A 17,657-nucleotide genomic window follows, 5' to 3' on the forward strand; every position below is an offset into this window, starting at 1 on the left:
TTTGTTCTGGTCTGGTATAAAAGGTAAAGAGCAAAGCAGTCATGCGGGATCATCTGTAGGAGAGGCCCCCCAGAGATGGGTGAATGTCTGAGGACATTCACCCATCACTGTGTATATATGCATTTCTTTGAGTAATCGATGTTATGCATTTATCATTTCTGAATTGGCTTAAATTGGTTATGTGTGTAATTGACACGATACACTGTTACCTGACAAATAAAATGTTATATTTGATTTACTCTGGATTCTCCTGATATCATTATTACCAGTAAATTATGGGAGGCTAATGCTACCGTAAATCTGTGTCCAGGGTAAAACAAACTGAAGGCGCATGAATGAAGGAGCAGTAGGCACTTCATCTGAAGACCTTTTGATTTCTGTTTACCACTGATTTAGCAAGTTGTATGGAAGTGGCTAAATTAAAATACACTTTTGTTCGAGTGAGCAGTAGGCAACCGACTAAAGGTATTAGCCAACTTATTACACCCTCTGACGAAGATCAGACTGGCGAGTTTATGTCCGTGAGTTTACCGCGAAATCCCGGGGCGAGTATCTCTGTGTGGCATCGGGTCCCTAATGACTGAACAATTGACATATGGAATATCCAGAATCATCAAATATCTAAACTAATGCATAACTAATGATGAATTTCTAATTGGAAACACAACCTAAGTGTAAGAATCGTTTGAAATTGGAGTCAGATTAAACGAGTGAAATTAAGTGAACTTCATAGAGACGCTGAAAAGACATACACGCTTAAACCTTCCCTGTCCTGTGGGAAACCGTCATTGGACCCATTAGGCGGGCCTTACAAATGTAATATCAGCAAAATATGTTGTCTCGTATTTATGAATATCATGATCCAGTTTTCAGGGGATTGTAAGACTGAATGACAATACAATACAATACAACTGTATGGGTCTGTCATATGATTCTTATGATTGAAATTATTTACTAATCAAATCAAATTCAGGTTACATATTTCATTTTAAATACACAACTACCAGCCTAGTATATAATGACTCTTTAATGACAAAAATTGTATCAAACATTGTAATGTACAACAGCACTACCGTCTTGCTTTCATAAAACCATTACATTATAAGAAAACATATTAAGAACACACATTCTCAATAAAAAGGTTGTTTATAGGCTAATTCATAAAGTGCCATCCTTCTGTTAGAATATATAATCCCTAACATAATGCAGTGAAAATAATCACATGACTGGATTACTGCACTGACCAATAAGCATTCAGGTTAATATATTAATATATTAGTTAATATATTCTGTTATTCTATTTTATTCTAATGTGGTTGAGTTCTATGAACTGTTGTTACCTTCCTTCTTGCTAGAAAATGTTTATACCCAGCTAACAAATTTTTGTTCCAAGAAGGTTTCCAAAAGGTTAGTATGATGTTCCTGAAACAATTGATGTTAACAAACACCGAAGAAAAAAGAAACAACAGGAGGGTCATTCCACAAAATCAGTGCCTTTTGTGTCCCTAAGATATAACCAGACATTGAAGTACTATAACAGCAATTAAATTTGTGATTTAAAAACATATCAATACTGTGCATTGTATCAATATTACACCAAAGTAAAATCAATTAAATATTATTTTAAATAATTAAAATTGCAATTATTTTCATAAGGGTAAGGTTTTTGGCCTGTCCCGTGCTATGATTGTTTTTTTTCAGCAGGACTTTTAATTTGCAAATTGAATGCAAAATTATACAAAAATCACTTTTGCATATTGTTCTAAGTATAGTCTTATTGTCAAGCAATGTTTTAGCATAAGTATACATTATTTTTTATAAAATATAAATCATTTTATCGGTGTCCCCTATTTCATGTCAGCCCTGTTACCCTCAATAAAGAACCCAAATAATGGTATATTCCAGTGACATCACTTCCAGGAAGTTACATCATCTCTAAACTCTCTGCCTACAGTTCAAATAAAAATCAGTTTCTCTCTCTCTTCTTTAATTTTCTATTTTTGATGATTTATGAGGTTTGACTGAGGGGGGATGTCATGCAGTGTCAAACCTGTTACCATTTTTGAAGTATACATTTAAACAATTATTTATTTAATGTAACATAATTATTATCTACAAGTAATATCCATTTAAAGTGTACAAAATGTGCTTTTGTGATCTGGTCTGTTAGCTAGCAAATAGCAAATTAGCTTGAAATTGTCAAACCTGTTACTGTCAACCCTGTTACTTTTTAGGGTAACAGGTCATGACATTTGGGTAACATGGATGACAATCACCTTATCCTCTCTGTATTTAACATTTATCTGTGTCAAATGCAAACATTTTAAAAGGTCATCCCAGGTGTATTATTGATGTCTATATCATTCAGTGTGGGTGGCATATGAGCATCAGTTACATTGTTAGTTAGTATTTGTAGTATTGGTAGTATTACTACTGTTGGTACAGGAATCTCATAATTCAAGTATGAGCTATTTAAATGTATTATATAAACTTAATATATAATATATTTGAATCCTAACAGAGTGTGCAGCTTTTTAAACAACCATGTTGGAATATGTATCATGGCCATATTCCAGGATGACAATCCCAATATTCATCAGGGTTAAAGAATGGTTCAGAGATCACAAAGAATCATTTTCACACATGAATAAGCACTTCTGAGTCCTGACTTTAACCTCAATGTAAGACTAACCTCTTGATGGAAATAAATGTTCTGATGTCATTTCCATCAGGAGGTTCATACATTTTTGGTTAAGTACTTGTATTTACAATGCAAGAGGTGAGCACTCTGTAAAGTCTCCTCCAGCACATCCCAAAGACTTACACTGAGGTTAAAGTCAGGACTCAGAAGTGTCCATTCATGTGTAAAAATGATTTTTTGTGCTCTGTGAACCATTCATTCACAGCTTTAACCCTGTTGAATATTGGCATTGTCATCCTGGAATATGGCCATGACACATCCTTCAACACCTTTGTTTAGGAAACCTTTGTTTATAAGAAGACCTGTCTTCCTGCTCATGCTACCCTCTACGCTGAATTTATATCACAATATAAAATAGCCCTTAACACTGCACGTGCTACTTACTTATCTAATATTATAAACAGAGCAAAGTGTAAACCCAGGACCCTTTTTTCTGAGATCAGCAAACTTGTTAAACCACCTTCTCCACTGCTTAATGGTTCTTCTGACCTTTGTGAAAATTTTCTGACATTCTTTACACACAAAATTGACAATATCTATCAATCTTTCTCTTTTTCAACTCCCTCAGAAACTTCTACTTTCCAGATACCCTACCCAATCTTGAACTTTACTCTCACCAATACATCTGTGGTTGAACAGCTGATTATGTGCTCTAACTCCTCTACCTGCCAGTTAGATCCTTTACCAACACATCTACTCAAAAACCTTCTCCCTTCCCTCATTATACCTATCACCCACATGATAAATAGTTCCCTGATGACCGGTTATGTACCACCTGGACTGAAAATAGCCATGATCACCCCTATACTTAAAAAACCTGGCCTTGATGACACAGTACTGAGTAACTTCAGACCAATTTCCAATCTTCCTTTTCTGTCTAAAGTCTTAGAAAAAGTGGTTGCTACACAACTGCAGACCCACTTGGACAAAAATAATCTGCAGGAACCCTTTCAGTCTGGTTTTCGCCCCCTCCACAGTACAGAGACTGCTCTTCTCAAAGTAGTAAATGATCTCCTCCTCGCCTCTGATTCTGGTGTCCTCAGCATTCTGGTCCTTTTGGACCTGACTTCCGCTTTTGATACTGTCTGTCACTCTGCAATCGGCATTTCAGAAACGGCTCTACAATGGCTAAAATCATATCTCACAGACAGGCAACAGTTCATTAGCATTGACAAATTCAACTCTCATTCTGTCACCTTCTCCCGTGGAATGCCTCAAGGATCTGTCCTTGGTCCACTTTTATTCTTAATCTACACACTTCCCCTAGGTCAGATCATCCGGCGCCATGGCTTTAATTTTCACAGTTATGCTGACGACACACAAATTTATTTCACTGTACAACCTAACTCTGTTTTTCCTCCCCCTTCCTTAACATCTTGCTTACACGATCTCAAAATATGGATGGCTCAAAGCTACTTAATGTTGAATATGGAAAAAACTGAAATTCTGCTAGTAGCTCCTAAATCCCTTGATCTCACCCAACACGATTTTTCTGTTAATATTGACGGTGTCCTGGTTCAACCCTCTCCCACTATTCGAAACCTCGGTGTGTTGTTCAATTCTAGGCTAAGCTTTGAACCCCACATCAATCAGCTTGTCAAGTCCTGTTTCTTCCATCTTCGCAACATTGTCCGTTTAAGACCCTCACTAAATCTCAAAGATGCAGAAACTGTTGTTCACGCTTTTATACGCTTTTATACACGCTTCACGTCTTGATTATTGTAACTCTTTGCTTTATGGTCTACCCAAAAAAGTCATAAATCGCTTACAGTTCATTCAGAATTCAGCTGCCAGGGTCCTCACTTTTACCAAAAAATCAGCTCACATCACCCCTGTCTTACAGCAACTACACTGGCTCCCTGTTAATTACCTCATCAAGTTTAAGATTTTTCTTCTAGTTTTTAAGGCTCGTCATGGTTTAGCACCTTCCTACCTTTGCAAAATGATTATCCCCTATGTCCCTGCCCGTACTCTGAGATCGAGCACTGAAAACTTGCTTGCAGTACCCAAGTTCCGTCTATCCAGTGTGGGTGGTAGGGCTTTCAGCATATCAGCTCCTAAGCTCTGGAACAATGTACCACAAAACCTTCGAGATATCTCCTCTCTTCAGACCTTTAAAACTGCCCTCAAAACACACTTATTCACTTTATGTTATGTTATTTGATTGTCTGCCTCAACTTTCCAGCACTGTGCTTGTTTTTTGTAAGTCTAATGTTGATTAACCTTCTTTGTCTGTTCCATCTGGATGATTGATACTGACTGTATACTTATATGTATTCATATTATATTGCAACTTTCTGTAAAGCGTCCTTGGGTTCCTGAAAGGCGCTAAATAAATAAAACATAATATTATTATTATTATTATTATTAAAAGCTACACACTACATCTCTTAGGATTAAAAGAACCATTGCCAAACATATAACATGCTAGACACATAATAATTACTATAATAATGATCCATTCATAGGTTCTTAAGTGTTTACCTATTAAAATCCAACAACAACCTTTTTTTTGGCTGGGCACGGCAGGCAGTGAATATTTTAAGCTCTGTGCGGGGACACACTGACACAGACAAAATGTATGGACGCATTGGTCTAATTACAGTAGCCTTAAAACATTTTGTAAAGTGTGCATATGCACAGATTTGGTCTTAGAGTGTTAAATCCACGCCAGCGCTCATATTTATAAAAACGTGGAAAAGTGCTTAGCGCCACATCAAGAGTCTGAACAGACATACAGTACACACTTTTCCTTGCCAGATTACTGCAATTTTTTTGGGAAATCTAAGCTATTCATACGATTTAGAAGATGAAGAACTAAAACCATTCAGCTGTGCTCAAGTTCAAGATTATTTGTGATTTAGGCTATATATTTCACATCTGAAAGAGAGACATAGGCTCGTTTTCTGTGTGTACGTTCATTCTAAGAATCTCACATATGGACATCTGAGAAATGATCGTAAGATCAAATTTAGGATGGTTTCTGTGCAACATTTTATAAATAAAGCTCTTGATCTCTTAGAAATTGAATGTTTCACTAAAACAGCCATGAAAAAGTGAATGCAAAACAATATAATGTAAATTAAAAAGTAAGAAAATATGTAGATTGTATGCTGAAGAATGTGTGTCCCGTCATTCCTGTTACTCTGGTCAGTCCTGTTACCATTATGTCAATCCTGTTACTGTCATTAATTTCATATATAATATATAAATAATAATTGAAATGGCCTTCCAAGTTTTTCAGTTGTAACAATCACATTATTTTGTCTTGGACAAAGCCCTTCTTTTAATATCTCTCTTAAATATATATATATATATTTTTTTTTATCTGTGTCTGTGGGTGAAGACGTCACGCTGAACTGCTCTGTGGACTCTCACATCCCACCTGAACACATTCAACAGGTTTCCTGGAGGAAAATGGATGGAAACATCATGATTCTGTTTTTTGAGAAGAATAAAACTCTACCAGCTGATGAGCGATACAGAGACAGAGTTGAGTTCTTCACCGATGAAATCCCTAAAGGAAACTTCTCTCTCAGACTGAAGAGTGTCAGAACTGAGGACCAGGGGGTTTACATCTGTCACGCGAATGCTGGAAATTTTTCAGCCAATGCAACTGCAGAAGTGGAGCAACTGGGTGAGCAAAAAACAGCCTTCACTGATACATGAGCTTTATCAAATTTAGTTGCATTTTAATAGCTTGTCTCAAAAAATAATAGGCTTTGTACAGTCTGAAAAACTGTCGTTTTACTCAAAGTCAACAGATTTTACTAACAGACCTATATATCTATCTGCGGAAATAAAATAGTGCCATCTTTCGACATCTGTAATTTGGCTCCAAATCTCAGGTGAAAACTGTATGACCCGACAGTAATTTTTTTTTTAAATTCTGTTTCACAGGTTACTCTGCTTTACACAGTATTGTGTTCATTCTCTGTGTCATTGCATCTGCATCTGCACTTCTGCTGACAACTCTATGGTATAAAATGCACAGACTGCAAAAGACAAGTATGTTTGCACAAAAATTATTCTTAATTGTTAGTAGGTTTATGGCTTTATGTGAAAGTATAGCATTTGTTAAATAGGGTATATGTTGAACGTCACATGGTTAAGGTAATCATTGAATCTACCTAGTGCACATTTTTATAGGCGTTCCATTAAATATCTAAACGGCAGTGTGAAGAAAAATGTAAAAGTCTTTTAAATATCAATCTGTATATGCAGGGGACATCCGTTATGCCCATCTTGGCTCGCTCCTTTTAAGTTATCTTGAATACAACAGCTAATTTTTCATGAAGCCCATACAAAAGATGTAAACCGGATGCGATCTAATCTGTTTTACAGAAAACAGAAGTTAGATTGCGCATTACCCCTATTGCACTAATACAGTATATGCTAAATAATTATTTAAATAATTAAGCACTTCTGACTGAAGTACTTCTCTCTAGATGCAGCCCTTCTCCTTCAGATCTCTTCAGTCTTTGTACCGAACCTCATTATGTTTTTTGCCTTCTGGTTCTGGGGTGTTATTGAAGGTCAGTATTCCACTGAAATGATGAGGAAACTGGCATTGCCTAGTCACTTTTTGTTTTAAATTGTAAAATGGGTCCATTCAGAGTTTTGTAGAAGAGAATAAATAATTAGTGTATCCTCTGTTTGTTTTTTTCTTCTTTCCCTAGGTTTTCTCAGTGAGACTGTTGCTTGCTGCGCTCATTATATTCTGAGGCCCCTTCTGTTGTTATGGGTGTCTCCTCATTCAGAACATTTCCCAGGTTTGTCATTTTAAATCATTTGGAGTTCAGAGTGTCTGTTTATACCAAGTGCAAATAGCCTGGCTTGTTGGCAGAGGCTATTTAAACAAACTCCGCCCACCAACGTCTGATTGATCCAGACAAAATTACAAAAGAAACCCGTCTGATAACAGGATCAGTGGCGTGGAGTACAAGTTAGAATCCGCCTTTTACCAAACTTTTTTCCTTTTTCACATTGCGTATTTATGGAAGCCTATTTTTCCATATGTTAAATGCTCAACATGCTCTGGTGAATCATAATGACATAAAAAAATAAAATTATGATATAAGTAGTCATAATTATGAGATAAAAGTCAAAATGATGTCTTTAAAAGTCAAAACTGACATACCAATTAAAAATTCGAAGTAGTGATAATCAAAATTATAAGATTTAAAAAGTCATAATTATGAGATAATAAAACACTGAAATTATGAAATGTAAAGTCACGAGATTATGAGATTAACAGTCAAAATTGACAGTAAATCAAAATTATGAGATTAAAAATCGTAATTATGAGATTGAACACTGAATTGACATGAAAAAACAATTACGAGATCAAAATTGACTAAAGTGAAATTAAGATTTAAAAAGTCATACTTAGGAGATAGAGGAAACTACAACATAAATCAAAATTATGACACTTATTTGAAGTCATGACAGTCAAAATAATGAAATAAAGTCAAAATTGACTTAAAAAGTCATAATTATGAGACAAAAATCTAAATAATATCTTTAAAATCTTAATTGTGAAATACTAATTCGAAATCGACTGAGTTGAAGTTGACATACTAAGTTGACATACTTATGAGATTAAAAAGTCATAATCATGAGAGAAAATGTCGAAAGTATATTAAAAGTCAATTATGAGATGTCCAAAATGTCATACTATATCAAAATTATGAGATTAGAAAGTCATAATTATGAGATAAAACGTTGAAATTGACATGGTCAATCACAAGTTATCATATCACAAAATTGACATACTAAGACAAAGTTATACCTTAAAAAGTCAAAATTATTACATTCTAAATTGAAATTAAGACTTAAAAAGTTAAGACATACTAATTTGAAGTTATGACAAAGTCGAAATGACTTTATAATTATGAGATAATAGTCATAGCTATGACTTTTTGTCATAATTTCGACGTTGTATATAATATGGTATTGCATATTGTTTTATAATATACTACAATACACCGAGGTGCAAATTGTATCTGCCACTAAAGTATAAATAGCATCTAACAACTATTTATTCTCCGTTCAAAGAAATACTGCTATTTTTATTTAGTGTAAATCTGCATTTTAGTTTATCAGCGAGTTGCTCAAATGAGTTGATTTGATGATTTTCAGAATTTCCAGAGCAGATCTTTTTCAGTAAATGGGCAAAAGAACAGAAAATAAATGTTTCTATCTCTGTTTCAAGTGTTTGTTTGCTTGTTTGTTTAGTTACATACATGAATCATGATATGTTTTGTAGTTAAGACTTTTTTTGTTTACAGGCAATCGTAAAACAGCCATTCACTGCATTGTTCATCTACAATATTCCCTCTTTACAAATGTTGTTTATTCAGGTAAGCAAATTTGAATATCGACCACACATATTATCATAAGTGATATTAACACTCTCATTAAAGAAACTTGAAATGGTTTCAGCTCAAGTTAAGCTCCATCAACAGCGTCTCTTTCTTTGTTCTAGTTCTTTTTCAGTCTTTCTGGAAAAAAAGTCTGAGTTATGAACAATCTGACAGAGTCCTGATAACAATCCTCTTTGCGATTATGATTCTGATATGCATCACGAACATCGTTTTCTGTAAGTATCACTTCATTCAAACATTCATTAGAGAAATCTAAACGTTATATGTCCTACATTGTCCACTTGATTTTTTTTTTTTGAGTGCTGGAGACTATTAGCTAGAGAAAAGCATGTAAATCATTAATACTTCAACAACAGAATAAGCACATTTTTGTTAATAATTTATGTCAGGATTTTATTCATTGCTGGGCTATTCTATACTCAAATTGTTCAGCCCAGTGAATTTCTCACTTCCTCTTGTTCTACTGTTTATTGCACTTTCGTGAAACGATGTTAATTAAATTTCTATTTGTTTGACACAGTATTGGCTGAACTGATTAGAAATAAAGATGGCCGCATGCGTGCTGTATTAGACCTCGTGTCTGATATCGGCCATGATGTTCTGCCTCCGTTACAACTCATCTTCCTCTTCTACGCTTTTGGAGCTGCCAGTGGAGGTGAGACGTTTTTATAAACATTTGGATTCATTTATGTGAATTAAAAAATTTTAGACTAACTGCATTCTGTAAAATAAATGAATTATTTAATATAAAAAATACTGTAGCGTATTTCAGAGAAGATTCAGGAGTTTTGCATCAACTACTTGAAGAAACTATAATCCACCCTTGAAGACAAAGAAGACCATAAATCAGCAGAGAATGATTACACAAGAAAAAGAGCATTACCAGCTTCACTTATTACTAACCAGATTGACTTTATTTCTGTCATTCGTCTTCAGTTCTTGTTGAAAATTAACAGAGGTTTAGATGTTTTTCTTTTATGTTTGGTCATCATTATGGTGATCAGTGTTTTAGTTGGGCAGTTTGACTCTTGGATTTTTATGTTGAGTTTATGGTCTTTGTAACAGTGTTTACCAAAACACATAATTAGTTGCAAATAAAGCCAGAAACAATGATGATCAGGTGATTTAGTTTTCATCACCATGAAGAACAATAATTTACTAATCTTATTCCTGACCAAAAGTGGTTATTTGTTATTAATAGATTATATTTACCAACAAAAATTTCTTGCAACAGATCAGACTGAATTTAGATTTTTACATACATTGTGGATTTTTTTTCTTTGTTTTTCCACACACAGACATCAAGAATCAGCATATGAATCTCAGCAATGATGACATGCATGCTGGGAGCCACAATAGTATAAAACTCTCAGCATGATCTTTTTTCCCCATAATGTATTAAAAATCTAAATTCAGAATGTCTGATCTGTGGTGAGAAAGAATTGTTGGTGAATAACAAATAACCACTTTTGTTCAGACAATAGATTAGCAAATTCTTCTACTTTATAATGTTGAAAACTAACTAACTTTGCAGCAAATTATGCATTTAGGTAAACATGGTTACAAAGACCATAAACTCCAAGAGTCAAACTGCCCAACTAAAGGAAACACTGATCACAATAACAGTGATCAATCATTTTCAATAAAACATCAACATCTAATCCAACATATAAGAACTTCTGTAGATGAACGACAGAAATAAAGTCAATCTGGTTAATAATAAGTGAAGCTGGTAATGTTGTTTAATCATCCTCTGCTGAGATCTTCAGAGATGTCTTGTCTTCTTTTATCTTCAATTGATTTCAGGCTGTGTGGCTTTGTCACTTGAAATTGTTTCATTTTCTGAGAGTTAAAGCATGATGTTGAACCAACATAACATTGTAACATTGATTCAATGCCATTAACATTGATTTCTTTTTGATAAAATTGCTTGCTATCTTGGTAACTTGATTTAGTTCAGATAAAAGCCTCCGTCATATAAACATTTAACTTTTGTCTACATACTTTAAAATTTAAAAGTAAATGCATAATCTAATTCCATTTTCTAACATTTGTTAGTTTTTATATCTTAACACTGTAAGTAAATAAATGTTTTTCCTTAATTTAAGGAAAATATGTTTATCAGTGATAATGAACACCTAAGATCAAACTGGCCTACTAAACGACTGATCTGTAAATCTGCATAAAATCACAAAATCAGGGAAAATGAATAAAAGGCAAAACAGCTGAATTTCGTTTAATTTTCTGAAGGATAAGCAACTCACTAGTAAATAATTTCATGTTGACTGTTTGTTTCTAAAGCCTGTTGTTTTTCTCCATATGCAGCGCTTTTTGTTGTTGGAGTTTTTCCACTGTTCCTAACTTTGACCAGATATAATTGGAAAGATGCATGTGTGGAAAAACTGAAATGTAAGTATTAAATGAATTGTGTTTCAACTGCATCAATAACTGATCATAGATAATTTAATGACAACCCATTTATCTTAAACTGTCATGAATAGCACTACCTTTGATGGTTTTAAATGACTCACTGTTGAATGAATGTCAGATCTTCAGGAAAAGCTAAATCTGCCAATTCATGAGTTGTTTAATGAACATTTTGATCCAAAATTATCTGAAGTTTTTTCACATTTTTTGCATTTCGCAGGTTTGCGCTCAGTCAGGAGAGTAGCGTGGATAAGTTTCATGATAGTGGTGAACACAATAATGGTCTATTCATACCTGATAGCACTGAAAAAAGAAAAAGGTACAATAATGGCTACAATTACATAAAAATGTCCAATTAAAGTTGATACTGTGAAATGTAAATGGTTTTCTGCTTTTCTCCAATTGTAGATTGTGAAGGATGGGTGTGTGTAGCTGCATTTCTTCAAGTTCTCTGGGGAATTGTGGTCCTGAAACACTCATTTGGTGACCTGGGTACAGTATCAATTAGTCTTTAATAACTTCTGCATATTCTGTATTTACATTTATTAAACATGGCTGCAACCTTTTTATTTCATACCAGTTTTATGTTATATATAATATAATATAATATATATTTTTATTTTTTTAATCTCTTTAACAGATCTTCCTTTTAGACACATTGTGCACCTTATCGGATCAGTTGTTGTTGTTCTAGTCAACTCTATTGCATTGATGACCGAGCTGTTCTTGAAAATGGGTGAGTTTTTATAAACATTTAACGTTGTACTGAAAACTGAAAGGAAAGCAAAACTGTAATGTGAATCAAAAGTTCAGTCTGCAATAACAAAAGTATAAATAAACAATGCAGCTATTCAAGGCTACATCTTTTAAATGTTTGATCCCACGGCAAGGTTTTATTTAATTCTTTGCTTTGGGTTAAAAAGAAGTTAGAAATACGTGATCAGTGATATACTGTTAGAAAATGTCCTGATGCCGTCCATGTGTCTGAGAGCAACGTTTAGATGAATATTTAAATATGTGCTGCATGCTTTCCTTTCAATAACAAAAAAAACCAAAAACACACAACTAAAATAACAACGGTGAGAAAACAGCATATAAGAAAGCATCTGATCACGCTGCTTTAAAGCAGCAGCTTTACTGTATTAAGCATGAAAAACAGTGTCAGTGTCTCTTAAAAAAATTATAATTACAACTTCATTTTTTTACTATAATGTGGCTCTCCAGTCTGTTCATGTTTTTACTCACGAACGTCCGACCTCAACAGATCATAGACTGTAAAAAATGATGGGCGAGGCGACGCCTTCCATTGTAATGAACTGAATGTAAAACGTACGACGATGGACGTTGACATGTTACACAAAAACGTCAGTTTGGAGCCTGGGCATGCGCAGAAGGAATCGTCAGTATTCTGTTTCTAGAGCAATAATATTTTTGAAACAGCAAATTCAGTAGATAAACTTAATATAATCTGCCAATAGAAACAACTCTAAAATGTCAGAAACGGTCCTGCCATTTTAAATAAAGTTGAACTAACATTACAGGAGATTGATTGCTGTAATTAGAGTAGGCTATAATTAATTTTGTCCTGCTAATTTTTATTTTATAGCTATAAAAATAATTAGTAACTGCCAGATAACCATTACCTGCTTTTTCCTGTCATGGCTAACATTAGGTGTGTTATCTTAACTAGTAACATTTATTAAATAGCTTAAAGCCCACATTTAACGTTACCGAGTTAGTACAGTTTACTGATGAACAACTAATTTTATCGATGTGAAATAACACAGAAATTGAAAATTAATAGTTATATCTCTTCAGTCTCCCCTGGAAGCTCCGACAGTCCTCAGAGAAGCTGTCAATCACAACTGTGAATCACGACGACACGCCCTGTTTCTATAGCATCACATTGCTAGCTAAAATCAAACTTATCACAAAAAAAACTATTGAATATATATCAGCATGATAACAACTACCTTAAATGACCAAAATCATCTTTCGGAAAATTTTATTTGATTCATTCCTGTTTGTTTAAATGGAGAGGGTGGGATCTATGACCTATGCTGCATCCAGCCACCAGGGGGCGATCAAAGAGTCCGCGGCCTCACTTTCAGGATGTATGAGGCACACCCGCAGCAGACTAAATAGAAGAAATTAACCAGAGAAGATTTCCATGTAAAAGAAGGCGGAGCCTTGGGGCCACGCCCACTTATTACAACATCACCATGGACCTATGGTAGTTCGAAGCTGTTTTTTCCAGAAAGTTGGCTTCAAACTCCTGAAACAAACACAAAATGAACTTCGTTTTGGCGTGAATTGGTTCAAAATGACATCACACCAGTTAGTTCTCTGATGCTTGAAGTATATTGAGTGATCAAACTTTGTATTTACTGTAACGTTTTAATTTCACAGTTAATGGTGAGCGTGCGATGAAGGATCTGAGAAAAGTTGTCTTTTCCTCTGAATGCATCTTTGCATCATTTGTGCTGCTGTTAATCATTTTCGAACCTTGTGAGTATAAACTATAAATATGTATAAACCACTAGTTTAAATAACATTGACATCATCTAACAGGCTGATCTTTAGTTTCTCTGTGAGTTTCTTTATTTGCTATAAATCAGGTGTTTAAAAAGGCACTGGGTCTGTTTATTTTATTTTTTCTGTACAACCAATAGCGGTTTGAGAAACCTGTTTGAAAACACTCATTATTTTTGGTGACACTGGTGCTGCAGGTCATTTTTGAAGGTGTAGGTGAAATAATAGCTCTTTGTTTTCTAAATCCATGAATCAGCCATTAGACAGTCTGATGTGTGTATAGCAGTGGTGCTTTAGTTGAGAATGATCAAGTTCACTGTGATTCACTAAATATATTTCCCCCTTTTTTCAGTCATTAAAAAAGTTCAGCAGCATTTTCAGGTTAGTAATATACAGTATATATTTAAAGATTTAATATTTATTTGATATTGATTGATATGAGATTTACTTCATGTATTTAACATCTTTTCACAAACACAGAATCCAGCCAGAAGATCACAGCAGAATCACTCCTCTCAGGTGAACATCTCATATAACGTTATATTTATTTGAGATTTGTCACTAACCTGCATTATAGATGAAATTATGATGATGCAGCTGCATTTTTAGGTTCTTCAGACAAGTAGCTTTAAGTTTAAGTTTCAGTGTTTATACTGCAAAAATGATTTTCTCACTTAGTATTTTTGTCTTGTTTTCCTTTACAAATATCTAAACTTTATTAAATCAAGATACATTTTCTTAAGATGCAAAACGACTGTTTAAGTGAGTAAAATCAAAGGGTTAGTTCACCCAAAAAATGGAATTTCTGCCATTTATTACTCACCCTCATGTCGTTCCACACCCGTTCATCTTCAGGACACAAATTAAGATATTTTTGATAAAATCCAATGGCTCAGTGAGGCCTCCATAGACAGCAAGATAATTAACACTTTCAATGCCCAGAAAGCTACTAAAGACATATTTAAAACCTCAGTGTTATGAAGTGACGAGAATACTTTATGTGCGCCAAAAAAACAAATTAGCGACTTTGTTCAACAATATCTAGTGATGAGCGATTTCAAAACACTGCTTCATGAAGCTTCGAAGCTTTACAAATCATTTGTTTCGATTCAGTGGTTCGGAGTGTGTATTAAACTGCCAAGGTGTAAAGTCACTTAATTTAATCAGATTTTCAGAAATCAGCACTTGTTTTCTTTTGTGATTTTTTTGCTTCTCAAGTTTATCATTTGTGTTAGACTGACTTTATCTCGACGGAAAAGCCCAGCATGCTGTTGGAAACGGGGTGTTTCAGCCTCACACAGTACTTTTAGTTACCTTTTATCAATTCATTTTAATGAACTGGAAATATAAAACCGCTTTTTTTTTTCTGAGTGCCAGAAGAACTGAAAAGTGTCACAGTCAAGTGTTTGTAATTTCATCTTTCAAGCAACTTTCCTTATATTAAAGCAGATATATAATAGCATCGATGATGGTTAAATCGTGTGTCTCCTTCTGAACACAGAATGAGGCCGTCCCTGATGAAACTCCACATAACCAGAACCAGAATGCAGCACAATCATTTGAGTTGAGACCGATGTTAGAGACTGAAGAACAGGAGGCTGGGAGAGATAGAGACGGAGGAGACGCAGCCTAATTCAGTCCAACAATCATTGCATTGAGTCAATCTACCAGATTCATCCACTGTTTACTCAAACATTCACAAGTCCGTTCAGTGTTCTGCTTAAAAATTTTGTGTAATACTTAGGTATTGTGTTTGTTTGATGGTCATGTTGATAGTGAATGCGAATAGCTGCAAATGAATCGGAAGTCTCGCACATTCACAGACAATAGCCTTGCAAAATAAGGTGCATACATGCAGTTTTACTAATGTGGTGCATAGACTGCCTGTGTAGACTCGAGCTTTGTGCTTCAGATCTGCATCTCCTCATTGGACACCCTACAACATCTTCAGATAAGCAGCTGGTGGTGTCAGATGCTTCTCTTGCTTATATGAACACTATCAGATACACTACATCAGTCAGTGCTGAAACACTGTACCACAAGTACAGCCTTATGACTCTCTTTGGTGCTTTAAAGCAAAACCTGTGTAAATAGTTTACCTTTTATATTTCATTTATATACAATATTGGGCTCATATGGTGTGTTTTATTGATGCCATGGACTGTGAATATGTCTCATGGTTCAGTATTTCCTCATGTCGCTCTTCTTAACAATTCTCTTTATTTTAATATGTTACTCATTGTTACTCTTGCAGACTGTGTTTCTGAGCATGCTTAGAAAGGCTTGGTTATAATATGGAAATATGGGCACTTGTGTGTTATTACGTCAAGTTTCTGATGTCAGAAATCCAAGAATGAGCCGTTGTAGTAAATGCTCTTTTTTTAGATTGGATCAAAAGTTTTGAGTTGTGACAGATTGTTTTTATAATACAGTGAATTCAAAGAGATCTCTACTTTGTATATAGAGAGAGAGAGATGATCCAGTATTTATTTATTTTTTTTACATGATAATAAATTGTATTTTTTAAATTTGTTGCAAATGTTAATGGTGCAAACCTTGTTGAGTGTTTTTCCCCAAATAAATGACAGCAACAGTTTGATTGTTTTTACCTGCATTAGTTCATCCTCACTCACGGTGTCATTGTGTGTTTGTTTGGATCTGTTGGACTTTTACACTGATGACAGAACTGATGCTAAAGACGAGTGAGTTCATTTCTTTTATAAAGTCTATTTGCAAAGTCATTATGGTTCATAATACATGTGCTCTAATATTTCTATTTTAAGTCCACAGAGCGTATAGTGGCCGATATGAGAATCGTTCTCTTATTTTATCTGAAAGCCTCGTCATTTGGTCTTCACTGAGTTGCACCTGGTGAGTGTAAAAACGTGTTTTTAGTACAATGCAATGTTTCAGTATCATTGATATACTATTATAGTTTTTGTTGAAATGTATTTTTTTTACATTCTCCGTTTTCATTTTAATTATTTGTGTCTATATTTTATATTTAAATTTTAGTTTATTTGGTTTTAGTTAATTTGGTACTTCAATTTCATAAATGTTGTAGTTGCCTTGGCAACTAACTGAAATGAAATGATGTTTTAATAGTTTTGTTAATAACCCTGGAACAATGTCAGTAGCTGATCAGTCTTTTCCCTCCATGTTTTATGACAGAAACAGTAGACAGTTGAAACTGTCACTGTTTATGAAAACTATAAAAATAATAAAACTTTTTGTCATGCTAATACATAACTGATTTACTAGTCAAAGCAGTTAAAGGGATAGTTCACCCAAAAATGAAAATTTGATGTTTATCTGCTTACCCCCAGGGCATCCAAGATGTAGAACACTTTTTTTCTTCAGTCGAACACAAATTATGATTTTTAACTGCAACCGTTGCCGTCTGTCAGTCAAATAATAGCAGTGATTGGGAACTTGAACAATAAGAGTCGAAAAAACTTCCATAGACAAATCAAAATTAAAACCTGCGGCTCGTGACGACACATTGATGTCCTAAGACACGAAACAATCGGTTTGTGCGAGAAAACGAACAGTATTTATATAATTTTTTTAAGTATTTATATTTATTTTTGAGAAAACTGCAATTTTAACCA

General features: G+C 34.3%; 1 protein-coding gene across 1 annotated transcript; it reads left to right on the forward strand.

Annotated features, from left to right (window-relative positions):
- The first annotated feature begins 6,032 nt into the window (after positions 1-6,032).
- Positions 6,033-14,516, forward strand: LOC137009057 (uncharacterized). Its single transcript, XM_067370947.1, has 13 exons — positions 6,033-6,338; positions 6,602-6,709; positions 7,150-7,236; positions 7,381-7,473; positions 8,992-9,063; positions 9,189-9,302; positions 9,608-9,742; positions 11,413-11,496; positions 11,735-11,833; positions 11,923-12,006; positions 12,155-12,250; positions 13,924-14,022; positions 14,399-14,516. Exons 1-13 carry the CDS (start codon positions 6,119-6,121, stop codon positions 14,470-14,472), a joined length of 1,365 nt encoding a protein of 454 aa, XP_067227048.1. The 5' UTR covers positions 6,033-6,118; the 3' UTR covers positions 14,473-14,516.
- The last annotated feature ends 3,141 nt before the right edge of the window (positions 14,517-17,657 follow it).

The sequence above is a fragment of the Chanodichthys erythropterus genome, chromosome 3 (genome assembly GCF_024489055.1).
Source record: "Chanodichthys erythropterus isolate Z2021 chromosome 3, ASM2448905v1, whole genome shotgun sequence".
NCBI classification, from domain to species: Eukaryota; Metazoa; Chordata; class Actinopteri; order Cypriniformes; family Xenocyprididae; genus Chanodichthys; species Chanodichthys erythropterus.